We start from the raw sequence: 26,134 nt of genomic DNA, 5'->3' as shown, positions 1-26,134 counted from the left end.
AAAGATACATCTATGTGCTGCCTACAAGAGACTCATTTCAGACCTAAAGACACTGCAGATTGTAAGTGAGGGAACAGAGAAACATTTATCATGCAAATGGATACCAAAAGAAAGCCAGGGTAACAATACTTAAACAAAATAGACTTTTAAACAAAGGCTGTAAGTTGAGACAAAGAAGGACACTATATAATAAAAGGACAATCCAACAAGAGGATATAACAATTGTACATACTTATGCACCCAACATGGGAGCACCCAAATACATAAAATAATTAATAACATAAAATAACTGATAGCAATACAATAGTAGGGGACTTTAACACCCCACTTATATCAATGGACAGATTGTCCAAATAGAAAATCAACATGGTAACAGTGGCTTTGAATGACACACTGGACCAGATGGATTTAAACAGACATATTCAGAATATTCCATCCTAAAACAGCAGAATTTATATCCTTTAAGTGCTCATGGAACATTTTCCAGAAGAGATCATGTATTAGGCCACAAAACAAGTTTCAACAAATTAAAAAAAAAAATAGAAGTTCTACCATGCTCTTTTCTGACTACAGTGCTATGAAACTAGAAATCAATGACAAGTAAAAGTCTGGAAAGAATACAAATACATGGAGGTTAAATAACATGCTATTAAATGAATGGTCAAGCAAGAAATCAAAGAAGTAATTTAAAAATTACATAAAAACAAGTGAAAATGGAAACAGCTCTCCAAAATCTGTGGGATGCAGCAAAAGTGGTTCTACGAGGAATGTTTTTGGCAATACAGTCCTACCTCAAGAAGCAAGAAAAATCTCAAATGACCCAATCTTACTATTTATACTTAAAGGAGCTGGAAAAAGAACAAAACCCAAATCCAGCAAAATGAAGGAAATAATAAAGATTGGGCAAGAAATAAATGATATAGAATCAAAAACAAAACAAAACAACAGATCTATGAAACCAGAAGCTGGTTCCTTGAAAAGATCAATCACCCCTAGCAAGACTCAATAGAGAGAAAAGAGTGAGAGCACCCAAATAAAATTACTAATGAAAGATGAGAAACCACAACACCCCAGAAATATAATTGTGTAAGGGAATATTATGAAAAACTATATGCCAACAAGTTGGACAACCTAGAAGAAACAAATTCCTAACATAATCTACCAAAACTAAAGCAGGAAGAAATAGAAAATTTGAACAGAACGATCACCAGCAAGGAAATTGAATCAGTAGTCAAAAACTCTCCCCCCAAACCCCAAAAAAGTCCAGAACCAGACAGCTTCACAGGTAAAGTCTACCAAACATTTAAAGAGGAGTTAATTCCTATTCTTCTCATACAATTCCAAAAAAAATGGAAGAAAATTTTCTGTATTTATTCTATGATGCCAGTATCACCCCTTATACCAAAACCCGATAAAGACACCAGAAAAAAAGAACTACAGGCCAATATCTCTCATGAATATAGATGCAAAAATGCTCAACAAAGTATTAGCAAACCAAGTCCAACAATACTTTTAAAAAAAATCATACACCACAATCAAGTAGAATTTATTCCTGGGATGCGAGGGTGATTCAATATTTGCAGATCAATGTGATATGTCATTTATACTTTAATAAAAATAACAAATTGAAAGAATCAGGGAGCATTTACAGGAAAGAGAATTTTCACCTGCCCTGCAAATGCAACAGAAAACTTGTAACAAGCACTTTATGGGTGTGATCCTATTATGTTTTTTCAACAACCCTAGGAGAGGGATTCTGCTATTATCACACATTACAGATGAAGATGTGGAGGCCTGGAGGGATTAGTACTGTGTCCAACGTTGCACATAAAGCAAAGATTTGAACCCAAGTACTTTTACCTGGGGACCCAAAATTCTTAACCAGATGCTATAGTTGATATTTGCACATATATGGTCAGAATGGGCTAGGAGGTTGTATTTTGGTTTGTGAAGAAATTAAAAAGATGTTAGATTTGTTTCTTCCACACTCTTATTTCCTTTTTATATTAAACCCCAAGTGCATAAATTTGGGTCAGTCATGATCCTGTCACGATCCTGGTAGACTCTTACTATTGGCCCATTCATGGCCAGCCTACTTTCATTCATTCATTTGTTCTTAATAAGGTAATAAACACCAAGAAACCACCACACAACATCAGAACTTGAGCTCTGACAAGGACCTACATCTCTGTGTGGCCTTCCCTGAACTGGTCCTCCTGACTCCCTTATCTGAGGTCATCACTATTCTGAATTTATTATCCCCTTGGTTTCCTTTTTATATAGTTCTCACGACTATAGTATTTTAGAAGTTATTTTTTATTTTATAAAAAGAGTATCATGCCATATGCAATCTTTTGGGATTTTTCCACTTACATTCACAACTTTACAGTCAGCAGTTACAATTTCAAAACTAGATATAGTCATCTGCGAAGAAAGGAAGTGGAAGAGGGGAAGACGCATCTCCTGGGGGCAGTACAAGGTGGCTGTCACCTTTCACCTTGGCTCAATCCCCTCCAAGTCTTCAAACTTAGAATAAAAGCCAGCTCTTTATCTTAGTTTCTAAGGCCAATCCAGTGTGGACATTGACTATCTCGCTGACCTTCCCTCACACCAAGTCCCTTTCACTCACTATGCTTAACAATGTGGTCCTTTTTCTGTTCCTTAGCCATTTCTGCTTCAGAGCCTGGGCCAGCTGTCCTGTTCTATTTGCTCTTAGGTTTCACCTTAAATGTTACCTTCTCAGAGGAGTCTTTAATGACCACCCAAGGTAAGAAAGCCCCTCTGTCACAAAACCCTGCTCTATTTTGATTTTAGCACGCAGGCATTTTTTATTACCTGATTTTCCCCTCTACAAGAAGAAAATCTTGTATAAGTTAAGCTTAATATCTAGTATAGGTTTCTGGGGACCCTCAACATCCATTCAGAAGTTCATAAAGTCAGAAACAACTTCAGAAGACTTTATTTGCACTTTTCACTGTGTTGGCATTTACTCTGTTGGTGCAAAACCAATATGGATAAAACTCATGATGCCTTAACATGGATCATGCTAGTGGCATCGACCTGTACTAGCAGTCATTGGCTGTTTTACCATCTCACACCTGCAAGGAAAAAAAACACACAATCCAGTTTCACTTAAGAATACCTTGGAAAAGCAGTAAAAATTACCACCTTTATTAAATCTCAAACCTTGAGCAAGTGTCTCTATATTCTGCGGGATTAAATGGGAAAGACACATAGAACACTTCTGTTACATGTGTAAGTACAAAGGTTGTTTCAAGGAAAAGGACTTCTGTGATCATTTGAGTCATGAGACGGACTAGTACTTTTTTCCCCCATGAAACACTAACTTTAGGTGAAAGAATAACTGACAGTTGATGGCAGAGATTTTCTCAAAAACAAATGAAGTGAGCCTAACAGAACTGACAATATATTTTGCCAAGGATAAAATTCAAGCTTTTCAGTGAAAATCTGAATTTGAAAAATTCAGATCTGCCAACACAACACTGCCCAATACTTAAGGCATTTCTGACGAAATTAATGGGGGTATTAATGTGATTTTTTTATGTTGGGTAATAAAATGCATCAACATTTTTAAAAGCTGCATAACTTAAGATTTTATAACCAACTAATGAATGAGGTCACAAAACCATGCATTTATAAAAGATTGATTCAACTTGAAAGACAGACCAATGGATTTTAATGAAACTAGTAAGTTCATGGAGACCAAATGCAGGGGAAGATGGTGGAATAGGAGGATCCTAAGCTCACTTCATTCCACAAAAGCACCTAGATAACAGCCACATCAGTGCAACTAACCCAAAAGTGACCCAAAGACTGACAGAACAGACCGTGTGTGGTTAATCATAGAGAGGAGGCCACATCAAAAACAGTGAGAAGGGCATAGTGGGACTATCTGGAACCAAACTCCCATCAAGGGTACCACAAGGATGGAGAGGGAGAGAAGTAGACTCCACCCCAGGCACGGGGGACTTGCACAGGGAAGAGGAGTCCCCATAACATTTGGCTGTGAAAACTAGTCGGGCTTACCTCTGCGAGTTTTTACAATTAGTGGCATTTAATTCTGGGTACTCAAAATCAGTGGGCTTGGCTTTGGGAAGGCTGGGGACGGGGTGTGATAGGAAACTGAGTCCCCACCATTAAAAACCCCAGTATAACCTACAACCCCTCCAAGATACAGCATAGAAGCAGCAATTTGAATGGCACGTAAGGTATACAGGAAAATTTGTTTACTAATTTCAGAATGTGCACTGGAAGAGCAGGGATCTTTAGGAGATTTCTCCAAGAACAAAAGAGCTGGTTGGCACCATTCCTCTCCCTCCTCCCCAGCCTAGATACCTGGACACCTGCAGGCATCTAACTTGTTAACATCATGGACCCCACCCCTACATTCTCCTGTGGATCCATTCACCCCATCAAACCTATACCCCCACCCTTGGCAGGAGTTCCTCAAAAGCAATGCTGATATATCTCATTCTGCAAGCAGCCCCAACAGTGACCAACACCACTCCAAAGTGACTCTTGCTCTGCGGAAAACAGGAAGATAACAATACACACCACTTTTGCTGCAGTCCCAGTGGTGGGCTGGGGGCAGACATCTGATCTGACTGCTGGCACTGCCCACCAATAAAAACCTCACAGGGGCAACACAAAGATAGAGCCCTATAGTTTTGTGGTCACTGCAACCCTAACAGATGTACTGGGGCAGACATCTGGTCTGACTGCAGACCCTGCCCACCAACAAAAGCCTCTCAGGGGACAACATAGGGAGAGTGCTCTGCAATTCAGTGCAACTGCAGGCCCAGCAGATGGTCTGAGGGCAGGTATCTGGTCTGACCCAACTACAAGCCCAACACCGGCCCTTAGCAGCACAGGGACCAAACACTACACACAATAGGCAAAGTGAACCATTGTAGCTGACTGAAGGTAAACATGGCTCAGCAACATTGGTAGGGCACACATGACACACATAGACATCCCTAAGGTGTCTGATTCTAGTGAACAGGAGACATTGCACTATAAGACTTCTTCATAAGGCCACTACTTTCAAGAGCAGGAGACACAGCTGACTCTCCTAACACAGAAACAGACACAGAAAGGTAGACAAAATGAGGAGACAGAGGAATAGGTCACAAATGAAAGAACAGGACAAAAATCACAGCAAAAGAACTAAATGAAACAGAGATAGCCAATATGCTTGATAAAGAATTCAAAGTAATGGTCATAAAGATACTTATTGGACTTGAGAAAAGAGTGGAGGACCTCGGTGAAACCTCCAAGAAAGAAAAAATATAAAAGGAACCAATCAGAGATGAAGAACTCAACTGAAATTAAAATACACTAGATGGAATAGTTGACTAGAGAGAACAGATCAGTGAGCTGGAAGACAGAGTAATGGAAAACAATCAAGCTGAACAACAAAGAAAAATAAAAAATGAGAATAGGTGAAGGGAACTCAGACATCATTAAGCTAAATAACAGTTGTGTTATAGGGATCTCAGGAGGAGAAGAGATACAGGGGGGGCAGAAAATTTATCTGAACAAATCATAGCTGAAAACTTCCCTACTTTGGGGAAGGAAACAAATCTAGATCCAAGAGGCATAGAGAAACACCAGCAAAATCAACCCGGGAAGGCCCACACCAAGCCATAATAATTAAAATGACAAAAAGCGGTGATAGAATTTTTAAAGCAGCAAGACAACAGAAAACAGTTACATAAAAGAGAACTACCATAAAGCTATCAGCTGATTTTTCAGCAGACACTTTTCAGGCCAGAGGAGGGTGGCATGGTATGTTCGAAGTGCTGAAAGGAGAAAACTTACATTCAAGAATACTCTATTCAGCAAGACTATCATTCAGAATAGGAGAGATAAAGAGTTTCCCAAACAAAAGTTAAGGAGCTCATCACCACTAAACAAGACTTACAAGAACCATTAAAGGGAATTTTTTTGAGTGGAAAGAAAAGGCCATAATCAGGGGTAAGTAAATTAGGAAAGGAAAAGTTTTCACAGGTAAATGCAAAATAATAAAAGTAGTAGGTTAATCACTTATAAAACCAGCACAGAGGTTAAGCACAAAAGCAGTAATATCAATTATACTTTAAAAAAAATTGATCCAGGAATCACAAAACAAAAACACGTCAAGTATGACATCATATACATAAAACAGGGGGAGGGTGTAGGGGCACCTGGGTGGCTCAGTTGGTTCAGCATTCAACTCTTGGCTTTGGTTCAGGTCATGATTTCATGGGTAGTGAGATCAAGCCCCATGATGGGCTGCACGCTCAGTGGGGAGTCTGCTTGAAGATTCTCACCCTCTGCCCCTCACCCCCTTTCAAATAAATCTTAAAAAAAAAAAAAAATCCAGGGGGAGGGGGTAAAAATTTAGTACTTTTAAAATGGGTTAAAACTTAAGTGGCTATTAACTTAATATAGACTATTTGCATAGGATGTTATATACAAACCTAATGGTAACTACAAATCAAAAACCTATGATATACCAAAAATAAAGAGAAAGGAATCCAAGCTTATCACTAAAGAAAGCCATCAAACCACAAAGGAAGCGAAAGAACAAAGAACTACAAAACATCCACAAAATAAGTAACAAAATGGCAATGAGTACATTTTATCAACAATTATCAATAATTACTTTGAATATAAATGGAATAAGTGCTCCAATAAAAAGACATAGGGTAACTGAATGGATAAAACAAGATCCATTCATACGTTGCCTATAAGAGACTCACTTCAGACCTAAAGACACATGCAAAAAAGTGAAAGGATGGAAAAACATTATGCAAATGGAAGTGAAAACAAAGCTGAGGTAGCAATACTCATTTCAGACAACATAGACTATAAAACAGGCTATAACAAGAAAAAAAAAAAAAAGGACACTACTTGATGATAAAGGAGACAATCCAACAGGAAGCTATAATAATTGTAAATATTTATGCACCCAACACAGGAGCATCCAAACACATAAAGCAGCTAATATCAAACATAATGAAGACAGAAGTTGTGATTAATAGTAGGGGACTTTCCCACACCACTAACGTCAATGGATAGATCGTCCAGACAGAAAGCCAACATGGAAATAGCTTTGAATGACACATTGGAGCAGATCAATCTAACAGATATATTCAGAACATTCTATCCTAAAACAGTGGACTACACCTTTTCAAGTGCACATAGAACATTCTCCATAATAGATCACATGTTAAGCAAAAATCTGGAAAGAATACTAATACATGAAGGCTAAATAAGCCACTAAATAATGAATGCATCAACTGAGAAATCAAAGGAAATCAAAAAATTACGTGGAGACAAATGAACATGAAAACACAACAGTCCAAAATCTTTGGGATGCAGAAAAAGCTGTCCAAGGGTGAAGATTTTATAGCAAGATAGGCCTACCTCAAAAAGCAAGAAAAATCTCAAACAATCTAACCTTGTACCTAAAGGAGCTAATAAAAGGAAAACAAAGCCCAAGCCAATAGAAGGAAGGATATAATAAAGATTAAAGCAGAAATAAATGAGATAGAGACAGAAAAAAAATCTTCCAATAGAACAGGTTAATGAAACCAGGAGCTGATTCTTTGAGAAGATCAACAAAATTGATAAACCTTTAGCCCAGACTCATCAAAGCAGAATTCAAAAAATCAGAAATTAAGAAATAACACCACAGAAATACAAAGGCTTGGGACACCGGGATGGCTCAGTTAAGTGTCTGCCTTTAGCTCAGGTCATGATCTCAGGGTCCTGGGATCCATCCCCTTGGTGGGCTCCCTGCTCAGCAGGGAGTCTGCTTCTCCCTCTGCCCCTCTCCCCATTCATGCTTGCTCATGAGCGCGTGCATGCGTGCTCTCTCATGCTAATAAAAATCTTTAAATTAAAATAATCAAATGAAATAAACAAGATTACTCAACAAGTTAGTCATATAGCCAGAATTTGAACATAAATCTTCTAAAATAAAAGCCTGTTTTAAAAAAATACAAAGAACTATAAGAGAATATTATGAAAAATCATATGCCAACAAATCGGACAATGGACAGTTTCCTAGAAACATATAACCTAAAACTGAATCAGGAAGAAATTGAAAATTTGAACAGACTAATTACTAGCAAAGAAATTAAATCAGTAATAAAAAAAAAATCCCACTCCCAACAAACAAAAATCTGGGACCAGATGGCTTCACAGGTGAATTCTACCAACATTTAAAGTTCAGATAATACTGATTTTTCTCAAACTATTCCCAAAAATAAAAGAGGAATGAAAGATTCTAAATTCACTCTACAAGGCAAGCATTACCCTGGTAAAAAACCAGATAAAAACAATACAAAAAGAACTACACCCTATGCTTTACAAGATTATTTTTAAAGTCAAGTGGTAAAGCAGTTAAGTTTGAATGAAATAAGGTCAAAGACCTATTCGTATTTTGAATAAAATTCTAAAAGGCCAAGCTGTCATACTATCAAATAAGAGCCTGAAAGAGAAAGCTGATAGGAAAAATGACAGAATCAGAATTCAAAAAGGCAAGTTGAGGAAAAAGCAGAGATGTTAATATATATATCTTATACAGTACAATTTTAGTTGGCTAGAATGGCAGGAAACAAAGCCAAAAAATTAATAGACAATTGCTTTAACCAGAACATGCTTAGAATATAGGGTTCGGTAATGAGCACCATACTTTAAAAGGAATAATTATCAAATCAAGTGCAATGATGATGCCTAAAACATCTAGATACTGTGTCATTTGAGTTTCTATCTCTAATCCAGATCTTTCCTGTAAGCCCCCAAACATGGCTAACACAGCCTAGCACCTACATTCAACACTTACAAATCTTCCTGAAACTGAACCTTCCCACGTTCCCCAATGATTCAGTTAGCCAAGGTAAGTATCTTAGGGGTTTACACAGTCTCCACCTCCTCCCTCACACCACCATATCCACTCTGTCTGCCAGTGAATCCATTCTTCCTCCAGAAACTCTTGAATAGAATTACCATTATCTCTTGCCTGGATAACGTCTACAGTCATTAATCAGCTTTCTTGCCTTTTGCTCTATCTGCAAACCCCTTCAATTTACTGCCTATATTAGGGATTTTAAGCTACAATTTTTCTAAACTACAAGTCATGACCCATTAGTAAAATAAGTTTAGTGAGCAACCATTTACATGGTTCTCAGACCTCCTTTGGACTCTTGTAATTGCAATTACATCACTGACTTTCCTGCGTCTCCAGATGGCAGATGTGGGGATTTCTCAACTTTCATAATCATGTGAGCCAATTCCTCACAGTAAATCTCCTTCCTATATATTTATTGTATTGATTCCATTTTCCTGGAGAACCCTAATAATAGAAGTACCAATCATGCCTATAAGGCTACCTGCGGCTGGGGAAAGAACTATTTCAAGGAAAGACAGAGATAATCCTCAGAACTCAAAAGACTGGGAATAGTTTGGGTTTTTATTAGTCACAGAGAAACCTTTTTAACTGATGGAGCATTAGGTATAGTATTCACAAGCATACTGAAATCAGTGGTAGGGAAAAATTATTCCTAAATTAAAGGATAATTTACTCTCACCTAAGAAGGCTTAAAAGCAAACCTCAAAAAGGATCATTTGGCTTTAAAATAACTAAGCCACATCCCAGAATAAAGTACAAGGAATTTACTGAAATACACAGATATCCAATTACTGACCAGGTAGAAACTCACGAATTCTATCATCAAAAATTACTAGGCATGCAAAAGAGCAGGAAAAAAACAAAAAAACATCATGAGAAGGAAAATCAATTGACTGAAATCAACTTAAAAATGTCACAAGAGATATACTAGCAGACAAGTATATTATGGAACATGGTATTATAACTGTTATAAAGTGAAGAAAGTTGAGAATAGCTTGAAGTTGTTAAGTAGATGTTAAAAACCTCAAAAAGAACTTCTAGAGATGAAAAACAATTTCTGAGATGACAAGTACACTGAATGGTATTAAGAGCAGTTGGATACTACAAAGATTAGTAAACTTGAAGATATGGCAATAAAAACAAATGAAACAGGAAAAAAGTCAATTCATCAGTAAGCTGTGTGATATAGCCTAATATATGTATAATTGGAGAACTTGAAGGAAAAAAGAAAGGCTAAATCTTTAAAGAAATAATGACTGAAAATTTTTTTCTTTTTAAAAAATATTTCATTTATTTATGTGTCAGAGAGTGCACACACACAGCAGGGGGAGAGGCAGAGGGAGAGGGAGAAACAGGTTCTCTGCTGTATAGGTAGCCCAATGTAGGGGCTTCATCCCAGGACCCTGGCCAGCATCATGACCTGAGCTGAAGGCAGACACTTAACCTACTGAGTCACCCAGGCACCCCTGAAATTTTCTATATTTAATAAAAGTCTATAAACCAACATACCAAGAAGCTTAACAACCCCTAAGCTCAACATTAAAAAAAAAAAAACCCTATACCAAATCATGTCACAATTAAATTGCTTAAAATTATTAACAAAGAGAAAGTCTGAAAAGCACTCTCAGGGAAAAAAAGTCACCTTACATATAAGGGAATAAGAAATACAACAGACTTCTCACCAGAAACAATGAAGTGAGAAGACAATGAAGCAAGATCTTTAAATTACTGAAATAAAAAACTGTTAGCCTAGAAATTTTATACCCAGTATCAAACACGTAATAGTTGTAAGAACTAATCACTAAGAGACCTGAACAAGAATATTAAAGACTTTCAAGCAAAGGAAAATGATACCAGATGAAAACTTCTATCTATACAAAGGAATGAAGAGCAGTAGAAATGGTAAGTATGTGGTAAAACATAAAGTTTTCTTATTTTTAAAGTGTTTTAAAATTAGAATTATTTTAAACAGCAATAATTAGAGGTTTATAACATATAAAAGTAATTTGTATGATAAAAGTAGCAAAAACCTAGAGTTGTGTTTAAGGGCTTATGTGTAAAGCAATATAATGTTATCCAAAGGTTATGGGTGGTAAGTTAAATACTATATATATATATATACACACTATATATATATAGGTGTGTGTATATATATATATGTATATATATGTGTATATGTACATATATACACACACACAACACACATACATGTATGTATGTGTGTATATATCTATATATATACACATATATAAAGTAACCACTAAAGAAAAGTTATACCAAAAAAATTGACAAAGGAGAAAATGGAGCCATAAAATATATTCCATTTATCCAAAACACAACAGAAAAAAAAAGTGGAACAAAACAAAGCAAACGACACAACAAATCAAAAACAAATAGCACAATAATATGATAGATATAAATGCAACCATATCATATAAAATGTAAATGGTCTAAATATCCCAATAAATAACACGGACTATCATATTGAGGTAAATAGCAAAGCAAAACCAATGCTGCCTATAATAAACCCACCTTAAATATACAGACCCAAAAAGGCTAAAAGTAAAATAATGGGAAAAGATATGCCATACTTAAACCAGAAAAAGAAAGCAGTAGTGGCCATATTAATGTCATACAAAATAGCTTTAAGAATATTGCCAGAGGTAATTCTGACATATTTGGTCAACTAATATTTAACAAGGGAGCCAGGAACACTCGATGGGGAAATAGTCTTCTCAATAAATGATGCAGGGAAATTGGATAACCACATGCAGAAGACTTAAATGGGACTCCTCTTGTACAATACTCACAATTAATTCAAATGTATTAAAGATTTAAACATAAGACTTGAGACCACAAATCTGGGGGGGGGAAGCACAGGGAAAAAGCTTCTTGACATTGGTCCTGGCAACAATTTTTTGTATGTAACATCAAAAGCAAAAGCAAAAACTAAAAAACTGGGACTACATCACACTAAAAAGCTTCAGCACAGCGAAAGAAACAATTAACAGAATAAAAATGCAAATTACAGAAAGGGCGGAAGTATTTGCACATCATACCCTGGTAAGGGTTAATACCCAAATATAAAAAGAACTCCTACAACTCCATAGCAAAAAACCAAGCAACCTGATTTAAATATATGTGGGGGATCTGAAGAGAAGGTTTTTTTCCAAAGAAGATAATCCCATGGCTAATATATACATGCAAAGCATCACTAATCAGGGAGATAAAAATCAAAACCACAACGAAGTATTACTTCATACCTGTTAGAATTCCTATCAAAAAGACAGGAGAGTACAAGTGTTGGTGAGGATGTGGAAAGAAAGAAAACCCTGGTGCAGTATTAGTGGAAACGTAAATTGTATAGCCAGTATGGAAGGTAAAATAGCTAGTACAGAGGTTCCTCAAAAATTTTTAGATAGAACTACCCTATGAATCAGCAATTCTACTTCTGGGTACATATCCAAAGGGAACTAAATCACTGTTGAAGAGATATCTGCATCCTCGTGTTTATTATCATGTTATTTACAATAGCCAAGATATGGAAACAACTTGTCTATTGATAGATGAATGGATAAAGATGTGGTATACTATTTCATCCTAACAATGCAAATCCTGCAACGTGCAATGATATAGATGGACTTTGAGGATATTAAGTGAAGTCAGAGAAAGACAAATACTATTTGTTTTTACTTACATATGGAATTAAAAGCCCAACTTAAAACTGCAACAAGTGCTCATTGATAGATGGATAAGGAAAATTGTGGTGTATATGTACATTTTATGTACCATAAAAAAAAAAAAAAAACGCCATTTGCAACTACATGGATGGACCTAGCAGGTACAATGCTAAGTGAAATTAGAGAAACACAAATACCATATGATTTCATTCATATGTTGAATTTAAGAAACAAAGGAGACAAAAATAAAAAATAAAAACCAGATGCTGAAATAGAAAGAACTGGTGGTTGGCAGAAGAGCGGTAGATGAGGCGATGGGTGAAACAGATAAAGGGGGTTAAGAGAACACTTGTCTTGATGAGCACTAAGAAATGAATAGAATTGTTGAATGATTATATTATATTCCCGAGCCTAATATGACACTGTATATTAATTATACTTGAATAAAAAAAAAAAAAAAGCACCAAACTCATAGAAAAAAAAAAATCAGTTTTGTGGTTACCAGAAGTGGAAGTTGGGAGGGTAGGGGTGGTCAAAAGTGGATGAAAGTGGTCAAAAGTTTCAAACTTCCAGTTAGAAGATAAATAAATACTGGGGATGTAATATACATATGGTATATGTTGCCAAGAGTAGATCCTAAAAGTTCTCATTGCAAGGGAAAAAATTGTAATTTTATGAGGAGCTTCATGTTAACTAAACTTACTATGGTAATCATTTTGCAATATATATACGTCAAGTCATTATGCTGTATACCTAAAACTTCTACAGATTTGTATGGCAATTATATCGCAAAACTGAGGGAAAAAATCGAATGTGGCTCCTCAGGAATGTTGAACAATGAGAAAGTCAAAGTAATATGTTCACTTATGCAGTAAACAAGTATCATGCCCACAACTGTTTCTGGGGATGTACTACAGAAGAAAAGGCTGTTTATTGCCTACACTTTATTGGAAATTAAGTACTTAAAACATATATAATGATAAAATTCTATCAGATGGACTATGAAAAGTAGTAAGTTGGTTTAGCAAGGTTGTAGGATATATGATCAATGGACACAAATCAACTGCATTTCTATAGGATAAGAAACCAGTAATAGAAATTTTTAAAGAATATGAGCGCAAGGAATATGAAATACTTCTGTATGTTTTTAAGTTTATCTGAGTTATATATTTAAAACTATAAAACATTACTGAGAGAAATTGAAGAAGTCCTCCAGAAATGAAGAGATGCACCATGTTTGAGACCGTGAAAACACTACTATGATGTCAATTCTTCTCCAAATGACCAATAAGGTTAATACAATCCCAGTCAAAACCTGGAAGACTTTTTGTAAAGTTGATTCTAAAATGTATATGGAGATGCAAAGGACTAAGTATAGTCAAGACAACTTAAAGAGTTGAAGACCAACACTACCTCATTTCAAGATGAGATACAGTAGTGGTTTGGACAGAAGACCAAATCAGCCACAACACTCCTTTAAGCCATGATGGCTTAGAGAGCTGAGAAAGCTGCAGGAGAAAAGTTGGAACAGACCAGAAGTTGGTTCATGAGATTTAAGGGAAAAAACCATCTCCCTAATATAAAAGTGTAAGGTAAAGTAGCAAGTGCTGATGCAGAAGCTGCAGCAAGTTATCTAGAAGATCTAGCTAAAATAGTTATTGGAGGTGGCTACACTAAACAGATTTTCAATGTAGACACACAGCCTTCAAATAGAAGATGCCATCTAGGACTTTCATAGCTAAAGAGGAAACCTCGATGCCTGGGTTCAAAAGACAGGCTGAGTCTCTTGTTACGGAGGAATACAGCTGCTGACTTGAACTTAAAGACAACACTCATTTGCCATTCCAAAATCCCAGAGCCCTTAAGAATGATGCTAGATCTACTCTGCTCGTGCTCTGTGAATGAAACGAAGCCTGGATGACAGCACATCTGTTCACAATGTGCTTTACTGAATATTTTAAGCCCACTGTTGAGACCTGCCACTCAGAAGAAAAGACTCCTTTCAAAATCTTACTGCCCGCTGACTGTGTACCTAGTCACTCAAGAGCTCTGGTGGAGATGAGCAACAAGAGGAATGTTGTTTCAGGCCTGCTAACGACATCCATTCTTCAGCCCATGGATCAAGGGGTCATTTCAACTTAAGTCTTATTTAAGAATGTATTTGATAAGGTTAAGGCTGCCATGGATATTGATTCCTCTGACCTATCTGGGAAAAGTCCATTGAAAACCTTCTAGAAAGGATTCGCCATTCTAGATGTCAGTAAGAACATTCATGATTCATGGGAAGAGGTTAAAATATCAACATTAACATGAGTGTGGAAGAAGTTGATTCCAATGCTCATGGATGACGTTGAAGGGTTGAAGATTCTAGTGGCGAACTAATTGCCAATGTGGTAGATAGAGCAAGAGAATTAGAAGTAGAGCTTGAAGATGGGACGGAACTGCTGGAATCTCGTGATAAACCTTGAACAGATGAGGTGCTGCTTATGGATGAAGAAAGAAAGTGGTTTCTTGAGATGGAATTTATTCATGAAGATGTTATGAAGATTCTTGAGAGGTCAACAAAGGATTTAGAGTATTACATAAACTTAGTTAATAAAGCAGCAGGATTTGAGAGGATGGACTTCAACTTTGAGAGAAGTTTTACTGTGAGTAAACTGCTATTACAGAGCATCTCATGCTTCAGAGAAATGGGTCATGAAAGGAAGTGTCAGTGTGGCAAACTTCAGTGTTGCCTTATCTGAAGAAATTGCCAGTCACCCCCACCTTCAGCAACCACCACTCTGACCAGTCATCAGGCATCAACATGGAGGCAAGAGCTGCTATCAGCACAAAGACGCTCACTGAAAGCTCAGATAGCATTTTTAAGCAATAAAAAGTATTTTTGAAGTATATACAGTGAGTGTCTAGACATGATGCTATTGCATACTTAGTATAGACTTATAATCGACTATAGTATAATGTAATTTCAACCTCCATATGCACTGGGAAGCCAAGTCATTTGACTTGCTTTATTGCAACATTCCCTTTACTGTAGTGATCTGGAACTGAATTTGCAATATCTCCAAAGGATGCCTGTACACAGTTCAGAAATAGAGCTACACCTGTATGGTCAACTGATGTCTTCAAAGTTTCCAGGAAAACTCAATGGGGGGAAATAATTGTTTCAATAAATGATTTGGAATAATTGGACAGCCATATGAAAGAAAAGTGAAGGGAGGGAGGGGAGAGAAAGAAGGGGGAAAAAACGCTTTCTTCACACAATTTTAAAAATTGACATAAAATGCTTTATAACTGAAATAAGATCTAAAACTATAAAACCCCTAGAAGAAAGTATAGGGGAACAAAAATGTAGTGAAATTGATCATGAGTTTGTCTAAGATTTCTTAAGCACATCATACAAAAAAAGCATAAAGTATAAAAGAAATCAATTGGAAAAAAAAATCAATTGAGCTTAATAAAAACTAAGAACTTTTGCTCTTTAAAGACATGTAAAGCCAACACTTTCATGGATACGTCGTTAAGTTCTGTTGTCCTCATTTCCTCCTTTAGCAAATGGAGGTAATACATTCCTTAAGGATATGGTGAAGACTGAATAAAGTATATTGAATTGAATGAATTTAGTAAAGGTTATTAGGTGTCTAACAATAAGCTGTATTAGCTATGTACTGCAGGCCTTCAATAACTATCCATTGAAGATTTAAGAAAGACACATAAAAATAAAAAGCCACAGACAGGGAGAAAATGTATGTAAAACACATCTAATAAAGGACTTGTATATAGAATATATAAAGAACACTTAAAGCAAGTAATCTATTTTAATAGTGAAAGATTTGAAGATATATTACCCAAAAAGAGATAAAGATGGAAGGAAAATACATGCAAAAGTTGTTCAACACCACTAGTCATTACAGAAATGCAGATCAAAACCGCAAAGAAATATCACTACACTTCCACTGGATGGCTAAGATGAAAAAGACTAACATTACCAAGTATTAGCAAGAATGTGAGCAACTAGAACTCTCAAAGACTGTTGGTGGGAATGTTAAATGGTTTAACCACTTGAGAAAACATTTTGGCAGAGTTTTTGTTGTTTTGCAGAAGTTAAACACACACCACCAATGATCCAGTCATTCCACTCCTATGTATTTACTCAAAAGAAAATACACATCCATATAAAGGCTTATATATATGATCCCAAATGCTTTACTCATAACAAAAAACTGGGACCTCAAATGGCCATCAACAGGTGAATGGGTCAACAAACTGTGGTCCATCCATGAAGGAACTATTACTTGGCAATATAGAAGAATGAACTATTGATACACACAACATGGATAAATCTCAAAATTATGTTGAATGAAAGAAATGGTAGAAAAAAAAGTACATGCTCTTTGATTCCATTTATATCAGATTTTTTAAATTGCAAACTCATCTATCATGGCAAGAAGCAGATCAGTGATTGAAGGAGACAGGTAAGGAGGACAGAAAGGGCAAGAGGGTAGGATTCCAAAGGGGACATGAACATCTTGGAGATGGATAGGTTCATTACATTGATTGTAGTGATGGTACTTGGTGTAGACATGTCAAAACTCAAATGGCATACTTTAAATATGCACAATTTTATTCTAATTGTCTATATAAAGCTATAAGAAATTACTTGTCCTATGACCCATTCTTCATTGGCCTACATGGAAAAGTAGCAAATTAATGCCAGGTGATACATGTTTCATGGCTGGGGAGAAATCGATCACCAAGCGTATCACTAGGGGTATAACGGTAGCGATCTATAGGCCAGGAGAACATCCCAGCACTACTCAAATCAGTCCACAGAAAACTGCACACAATGCTCTCTCCTTGTGTGGGGTGTGGCCAGTTGCAGAAAAGATGGAAAGACGGTTGACTTATACGTTAACTAGTCACATTAATAGCAATCGACATGGTTTAATTTTGAAAATCGCATACCTAGATTTGTCATTTAATTCAGGATCCTGAACTTTTACTGATGGTTCTTGTGAGACTGAAGAATATTCATGTTTTGAAGTGCCTTCCAATCATGAAAATTAAAAATGAAAATGGTTAAGCTTCTCAAGTAAACATGTAAGCGTGCTACTCAAGTCTTCGGATAGATTTTTTTTTTTAAAAAGCTGACCTTGTTGTAGGCCATCCGGTTTCGGTTCTTCAGGTGAACTATCTACTGTTTTTGTTTGCTGCAGAAAAAAAAAAGTATGGTGACTTTGAAGTCTCTCCTTTAAGATTCTTTTGGAGTTACTTTACATATCCAAACAACAGCATTTCTACTAAATACGAAGATACCAGGCTTTTTGACTAATGATTAATGACTGTTGGCTCTTCCAAAAAATTGGTATATCTGCCCTCAGGAGATTTGTCAGTATCAAAAACACTCTCGTTACACTTCTGTATAATACCCAGGTAATCAAATATAAGAAAATGAGGCCTGAATACCTGTATATGCCAAGCAGTATGTTATGATTAAAAACAAAACGTATAGTATGTAAAAGGGCTACAGTTTGAACCAGCTATTACCTCCAGTTTATAGAGGAGAAGCCTCAGACTCAGCGACATTAATTTTCCCAAGTCCCTCTATCCAGTAAGTGAAAACCAGGTCTGACTCCAATCATTAGACTCTTTTCCCCCTATATCTTGGTCTCCAGATCCCAATAGAGGGACTGAGGCAAAGCCAGCCAAGTCACACATTCCATGGGAGAGCCAAGTTGTGTGAAAGAAGAGAACATATAAACACACAAGGCAAGAATGATCCAAAAGGTGAGGATGGTCCAAAAAGAGAGAAATAGTTGGTTAGGGAAAAAAATAGACTACAAGCCAGGAGAGGTGGCTTCCACCTGTCAGCAGCCTGGTAGACACCGTTCAGAATCTTATACCCAGGATCCCATACTCACAACAGGCTCAGACTGGTCATTTAAGGGGCGAGTTATTAGGCAGTGGTCCTCTCTGGCACTCATTAACTCTGCCAGCTTGGTGGATTCTTCTTTCTGGTCTATACACAGAAAAAAAGAGCATTAAAAGTGGGGGAGTGGGATAGACCGGTGATGGGTAGTAAGGAGGGCACATATTGCATGGTGCACTGGGTGTTATACACAACTAATGAATCATCGAGCCTTACATCGAAAACCGGGGATGTACTGTATGGTGACTAACATAATATAATAAAAAATCATTATTAAAAAAAAAAAAGTGGTAACAATAACCATGCACCATGGTGAACACATTCTTCATGGGACCTCACACTGCAGGTACATCGCCATCTATTGGTAAGATCTGGTAATTACACCCTGCGTCAAACTTCCAAGTCCAAAATCTACGGGCACTTCGAGAAACAGCTTTGGGACGTAACTCCTAATAGATGTGTGCAGGGTCAGCTCTGTGAGTAGCCAGGCCCTTCCATGCCCCATCTTCTGCCTCCAGCCACGACTATCATTTTTTTCTCTTTTGTCATTTCCAAATGACCCCCAAGACAATGTATTATTGGGTAAGGAAAAGGATTCAAGGTGACTAGCAACTTAGTTCTCTGTAGTACAATGGTATATTTATTACTCTCACGCACCACAGGCTTGCAGTGACCTCTTTCAAGTAAGGGTTTATCGTTATTTTTAAAGGGAATTCAGAGTAAGAAGTTTTATTTCCCAGTATACCTGTCTCTCTTTCACGGTCGCTAGGAATGTCAGGGTCTTCTTTCTCAAATTTACCAGAAAGTTCTGAGGAGCTTCTTGTCTGGTCGGGCAACATCTGAAATGCAAGCCAAAAATCCACATGACCTTTAAAGACAAGTAAACTCTTAATTTTGTTAAGGAAATATTGAGGCTCACAACACAGCAGACATGAATTAGAGGAAGTGAATCTTACTGCCAAGTGTAAATGATAAACCCAAAGTAAAAAGCCCCTCCCTATACAGTTAGGTAATTTTAAACACACAAAACCCTTTGTTAGAGGCAAGGGGTAAGGGGACTGGGTCTGCTTCCTCATCTGGGAGGAGAGACTACTACTTTGTGAAGGTGTTCCTTTACCTCAAGACTTAATAAATCTTTGTCCTTTTCTCTACATGGCTTGCTCTTTTATTTGTTCTCCCATAAAGCCAAGAACCCCCTTGGTGAGGAGCTGGAGGCCCTCCCTCTTGAGGCATCAGCCAGTCTAGCATAAGTATTAGGCCAATTCATAGGTAACAGGATATAGATTTTTTTTTTATTAAGTGATTGATTCTACTCTATTTCTCATACTCCTCCATGAAATGGTCTCTTCAGGGGGTGAGTCTTTGGAAACTCTGCTGCAGGGCCCTTTGTAGAATATAACATGTCTTCATAAACAGCTTAATGCCAAAAGGAAATATGCCCTAGGCTTCTTCCCTCAAGGCTCTGACCTCTTAATTCAACCTTCTAATGGCCACTACCACAGTATCTTAGGTCTTTTTGTCACAAATATCTTTTCTCTGCCTGCCATCTGTGATAAAGAAAGGGGTTGTGCTCTTGGACATAGATAGGACACATTGTAGTCAGAGATCTGGAGGCCAGAGGAGTCTAGAAGAGGTGCAGAACATTTCACCATAACACCAGGAGATAGAACTTCAGAACAACTCCCCAAGAGATGCTATTTCTAGTGATTTCCCTTGGTCCTCAAGGGCCAGAGGGAGAGAAGGAAATGCTAAGAAGCCCACAGCAAGTATCCTCAAAACTCTGGAAGAATGTGGTGAGGTGGTGATGTTATACTAGAAAATTTAACTGTTTGCAATAAATGGAATAAAGCATTTGAAGGCAGAAAGAGGCTTTGTGTCCTACATAAGGCAATAATATATAAAAAGAACCAGAATTAGAACCCAGATTTTTCAATTCTTCTTACATGATATTCCGAAGATCAAGCTATCTGTTTGAGCAAATGTTCACATCAAAACCCAACAAGGAAGTTAGAGACAGGGAAACATACTAAAACATTTTCAAGTAATCAAGAAGAACTAAATCTGCCACCTGTTTGTCTTCTCCTAAAGCTTCCATGGAAGCTTGTGATATATTGAATTGCAAATCAAAATGGATTTCTATTTTCAACACTTCTTCGTTGCCAATATTAATAGGCTTCTTCAGGCAAATAATGAGGATCTTCATATTTTCCGTTTCTAACAAAAGACAGAAGTATACACATGCGTATCAACATACTGAAAAATTATAGGATTCTATAACTGTAAATAACTGCACTGGGATATTTGTCAACTGTTTAGATTTTTTTGCGATAAGATGAAAAGAAATTAAAGTTACTTTGACGTTATGTTTGTTAGATGCACATTTGCGCCTGTGTTTATACAGGCAAATATACACAATATGATTATGTAGTTGATCTTGCAAAGATAGGCAGTAACTTACCTTAGCAGCAGAGCAAAGGAGATGGTTTGGACTTCTATAGAATTCCATCTGATTTGTAAAGAGCATTTTTTGAATACAAAGATTTTACCTGGCGCACATATTTTACTCTCCAATACACTAAACACAACATTCATTCTCATTCGCTGATATCACTTACTTTTAAAAGCTCAAAATAAAGATTATTCCACCATATACAAAAACTGAATAATCCTCCATCTCAATAAACCCCCTTGAGGAGCAGGCTCCTGTGTGCCTAGAGACACCTGTGTCTCAGATAACAACAGTCTCCTTGAGGGCCTCCTACCATGACATCAGCTCTCTGACAAATAGTAACTGGTTTCCAAAAGCAGCTTAGACCAAAATTCATGAGGAGGTCAACAATAAGCCATAGTAACTACAAGCTGAGTCACAAGCAGCAGGATAGAAAAGAGTAAAGTGCCTGAAAGAACAGGCAAAACTAAGGATGAAAGACTGAGGAGAACGAAGAGAAGAAGAGTGAGACACATGGGTCTGGATCTGCGGCCCCTAAACACCTGAAACATGGCCAGTGCAAACTGACACGTGCTATAAGCATAAAACACATCACCAGTTTGTGAAGACTTCACACACACACACACACACACACACACACACACACAGGGCAGGCAGAAGATCTCAGTTTTTATAGTGATTGCATGTTAAAATGTCAATATTTAGGATATATTGGGTGAAATACAATATGTTGAAATCAATCTACTTTTTACCTTTTTAATGAGCTACTATACAATTTTTTTTTTAAAGATTTTATTTGACAGAGAGAGAGACAGCCAGCAAGAGAGGGAACACAAGCAGGGGGAGTGGAGGAGGAAGAAGCAGGCTCCCAGTGGAGCAGAGAGCCCAATGCAGGGCTTGATCCCAGGACCCTGGGATCATGACCTGAGCCAAAGGCAGATGCTTAACGACTGAGCCACCCAGGCGCCCCTACTATAGAATCTTTAACATGCGTCTGACTCAATGGCACCACACATCCCACCCCTGCGTTTTCCTGAGGATCTGCTCACTCCAATATGCCCTTGGCGGGAGCACGTCTAAACAGAGATCAGAAGCCTGGCGGTGTGCGAGCAGCCTCAAGAGCCATGAGAACTCCAAAGTAACTCCTGCTTTAGAGAGAGGGAAAGTGTCCCACATGTGCCAGTCCCACTGTGGGGGAGTGAGGGGAGGGGGCAGACATCTAGTCTGACTGCAGCCCCCTCCAAACAATGAAAGCTTCTCAGGGTACAATACAGGGAAAACGCCCTGCACATTGGTACTATGCCATTTCACAAACCCCTGGGTCTGACTCAACTCAAGCTCAAAGTGGCCCCAGATATGCCCACTAAAAACACAGGGACCAAACCCTGCCACAACAGGCAAAGAGAGCCATAGCAGACAACTGGACTGAAGGCAAATGTGGCTTACCCACAACTATAGGACCCATGCAACAAATAAGGGGGATACTCATGAAGTGTCAGATTCTAGTGACCAGGGGACAGGGCACTACAGGGCCTCTTCTTCATAAGGCCACTACTTCCAAGAGCAGGAGACATAGCTGACTTTCCCAACACACAGAAACACAGAGTTAGACAAAATGAGCAGAGGACTAGGTCTCATATGAAAGAATAAAATTACAGCAGGAGTTAAATGAAATAGATAATATGCCTGATAGAAAATTTAAAGTAATGGTCACAAAGATACTCCCTGGATTTGAGAAAAGAGTGGAAAAACTCAGTGAGACCATCAACAAAAAGACAAAAAAAGAACCAATCAGAGATGAAGACCTCAATAACTGAAATTAAAAGTATACTAGAGGGAATAAAGAGTAGACTAAAAGAAGAATATATCAGTGACCTGGAGGACTGAGTAATGGAAAGCAATTAAGCTGAACAGGAAAGAGAAAAATAATGAAAATAGACATAAGGGAACTCAGCAACACCACCAAGTGTAACATTCACATTATAAGAATCCCAGGAGGAGAAGAGTGAGAAAAGGAGGCAGAAAATCTATTTGAAGAAATAATAGCTGAAAATTTCCCTGATCTGGGGAAGGAAACAGATACCCAGATCCAAGAGGCATAGAACCACCAACAAAATCAACCCAAGGAGGTCCACAGCAAGATACATAATTAAAATGGCAAAAAGTAGCGATAAAGAGAATTTTAAAAGCAGCAAGAGAGGGGTGCCTGGTTTGGCTCAGTTGGTTAAGCGTCTACCTTCGGCTCAGGTGGTCATCCCAGGGTCCTGGGATCGAGCCCAGCATTGGGCTCCCTGCTCAGCCAGGAGCCCGCTTCTCCCTCTCCCTCTGACTGCCTCTCTCCCTGCTTGTGTGTGTGCTCTGTCAAATAAAAATCTTTAAAAAATAAGCAGCAAGAGAAAAGTTACATTCAAAGGAAACCCCTATCAGCTGATTTTTTAGCAGAAACTTTGCAAGCCAGTGGGAGTGGCGTGATATATTCAAAGTGCTAAAAGAAAAATCTTGTAACCGAGAACACTATCCAGCAAGACTATCATTCAGAATAGAATGAGAGACAAAGAATTTCCCAGAAACAAAAGTGAAAGGAATTCATGACAACTAAACCAGCCCTACAAGAAATGTTAAAGACGCCGAGCGGAAAGGAAAGACCATAAGTATGAGTAAGAAAAATGCTTAATTTTACTGCTTTTGTTTCGCACATCTATAAAAATAAGTCAAGGGATTCACAAAATAAAAGGATGTTAAGTATGATACCATATACCTAAAACATGAGGGGTAGAGGAGTAAAGAATGGACTTAAACATAAGTGACTATCATCTTAGTAGAGATTACTATTTGTATAAGTTTATAAACCTAATGGTAACCACAAATCAAAAACCATTAACAGATTTATATAAATAAATAAATAGAGAAAGAAATCCAGTATATGACTCCAAAGAGCCAGCAAACTGAGAGAAAAAAGAGAAGGGAACACAGAAGAACTACATAAACAACCATAAAATAAGTAACGAAATGGCAAGAAATACATACCCGTCAGTAATTCTTTCAATGTAAATGGACTAAACACTCCAATCAAAAGAGGGCTACTGAATGGATTAAAAAAAAAAAAAAAAAGCAATACACATCTGTATGCTGCCTACAAGAAACTCATCTCAGACCTGAAGATGCATGCAGATTAAAAGTGAAGGGATGGGAAAGCATTTGTCATGCAAATGGATGTGAAAAGAAAGCTGGGGTAGCAATATTTCTATCAAACAAAACAGACTTTAAAACAAAGACTTGCTCTGTCTGCACTCTGCCTTGACCTTCTGTGGCCTCTGGAGGTGCACTGGGTACTTCCCTCCAGGATCCGAGGAATGATGTTATGAATGCACATTGTTGAGAAAAAATGGTGGTGGAATAGGACGACCTTAGGCTTATCTCATCCCACAAACATGACTAGGTAACTATCAAATCATCCTAAATACCCCAAAAATCACCTTGAGGATGGGCAGAACAAATTCCACAACCAAAGCAAGAGAAGAGGTCACGTTGAAGAAGTTAGGAAGTATGGATCCTGGTGTGGTGGGGAGGGAGCCATGGTCTCAATGAAGGGCGACAGAGAAAGTACACAGGGGAGCACACAAGGAGTACATTTCCCCAAAGCCACTGGCTTGGAAAGGAGAAGGGCTGAATTTTCTGAGCCCTGTCAACCAGCAGGGCTTGAAGTCTGGAGTTTTAAAGGTCACTGGGCATGGCTGGGATAGAGCCCAGAGGGCACTAACTGCTTCTGGAGAGAAGGCAGGAAAACAACTCGGGGGTAGGCTCAGTGGGTTAAGCATCACCCGACTCTTGGTTTCAGTTCAGGTCATGATTTCACAGTGGTGATACTGAGCCCCATGTCATGCTCCATGCTCAGCATAGAGTCGGCTTGAGATTCTTTCCCATTCTGGTTATAAGTATCTAACTTCCTTCTCCCAATTTTTGAGTTACGGCATAAAGCATTTCCCATGTTAACTATTTTTAAATATATAGTTCAGTAGCATTAAGTATATTCATATCGTTGTATAACAGATTTCTGGAACTTTATCTTGCAAATCTAAAACTCTACCCATTAAACAGCAGCTCCCCATTTCCTCTTCCCCAGAGCCCTTGATAACCACTACTCTACTTCCTGTCTCTATCACCTTGAGAGATACTTCATAAGTGGAATCATATGATATTTGATTACCCTATTCACTTAGCATAATATCCCGAAGGTTTAGACGTGTTGTAGCATGTGTCAGACTTTCCTCCCCTTTTAAAGCTGAATAGTATTCCATCACACATCTATACCACTTTTCTTTATTCACCCGTGGATGGACATTTGTGTCACTTCTGCCTCTTGGCTATTGTGAATAATATTGCAATGAACATTGGTATACCACTCTCTCTTCAAGTCTGCTATCTAGAAGTGAAATTGCTGGCTCATATGGTGATTGTTTTAAAGTTTAAGTCACTATAACTATTTTTACAATGCAAAAAAAAAAAGAAAAAAGAAACCAGGCAAGTAATTGAACCCTAAAGTCACAAAGTGAAGGAGTCCCCAACCTTGTACCCCTGCATCCTGGTCCTGAGCAGTGTTCCACCACACTATTCCATCTCCCTCCTACCTCAAAGAGCAAAGTCTGCTCTAGCATCAGAACTAAATGTGGGGTAGTTTAGAATGATCACCTTACCTCTTATGTTGAAATTAATCACCGCGTCCTTCAAAAGCCTTACTGAGTCCCACAGCGCACTCTTAGAAAAAAACAAGTTACATTCATGAGCACATAACATACTTGCATATGAACAATCTCTAAAACTTAGGTTTAAGTAGGAATCAAACACAGTTACCTTAGTATTGTCTATATAAAAAGTTACACTCCGACTTCCGAGGTTAAAGTCAATCCAAAATTTCTCTAGTTTTTCATCTTCTGGTTTTCTCATCTATAAGATACAATTTTGGAATGAACTGTACACATACCCTGTTAAAGGTTCAGAGGGAAATTATTCCACTAAAAACAACTTCTGCTTTTCTTGGAAAAACACTACTTTAATATTAGAGGATGTCTTTATTGCCTTACTTCTGCAAAACAGGAGGAAGGACTCAACTTTATGTAACTAAGCTATTTCTGGAAGAAAACACACACACACACACA

At 37.7% G+C, this 26,134-nt stretch overlaps 1 protein-coding gene across 3 annotated transcripts in view; it reads right to left on the bottom strand.

The window, feature by feature from the left end:
* Window positions 1–26,134, bottom strand: part of SYCP2L (synaptonemal complex protein 2 like) — a 147,764-nt gene that overhangs the window by 54,730 nt on the left and 66,900 nt on the right. For all 3 annotated transcript variants that reach the window (XM_026511485.4, XM_057305082.1, XM_057305083.1), the window contains 7 exons: window positions 25,830–25,922; window positions 25,673–25,733; window positions 20,598–20,743; window positions 19,275–19,368; window positions 18,522–18,619; window positions 17,753–17,810; window positions 17,566–17,647 (listed from right to left, as the gene is read on the bottom strand). In XM_026511485.4, the coding sequence (XP_026367270.3) occupies window positions 17,566–17,647; window positions 17,753–17,810; window positions 18,522–18,619; window positions 19,275–19,368; window positions 20,598–20,743; window positions 25,673–25,733; window positions 25,830–25,922 (632 nt within the window). The remainder of the gene's footprint in view (window positions 1–17,565; window positions 17,648–17,752; window positions 17,811–18,521; window positions 18,620–19,274; window positions 19,369–20,597; window positions 20,744–25,672; window positions 25,734–25,829; window positions 25,923–26,134) is intronic.

Source organism: Ursus arctos, unplaced genomic scaffold, assembly GCF_023065955.2.
Source record: "Ursus arctos isolate Adak ecotype North America unplaced genomic scaffold, UrsArc2.0 scaffold_31, whole genome shotgun sequence".
In the NCBI taxonomy this organism is placed as follows: Eukaryota; Metazoa; Chordata; class Mammalia; order Carnivora; family Ursidae; genus Ursus; species Ursus arctos.
This window is presented reverse-complemented; position numbering and strand designations above follow the sequence as displayed.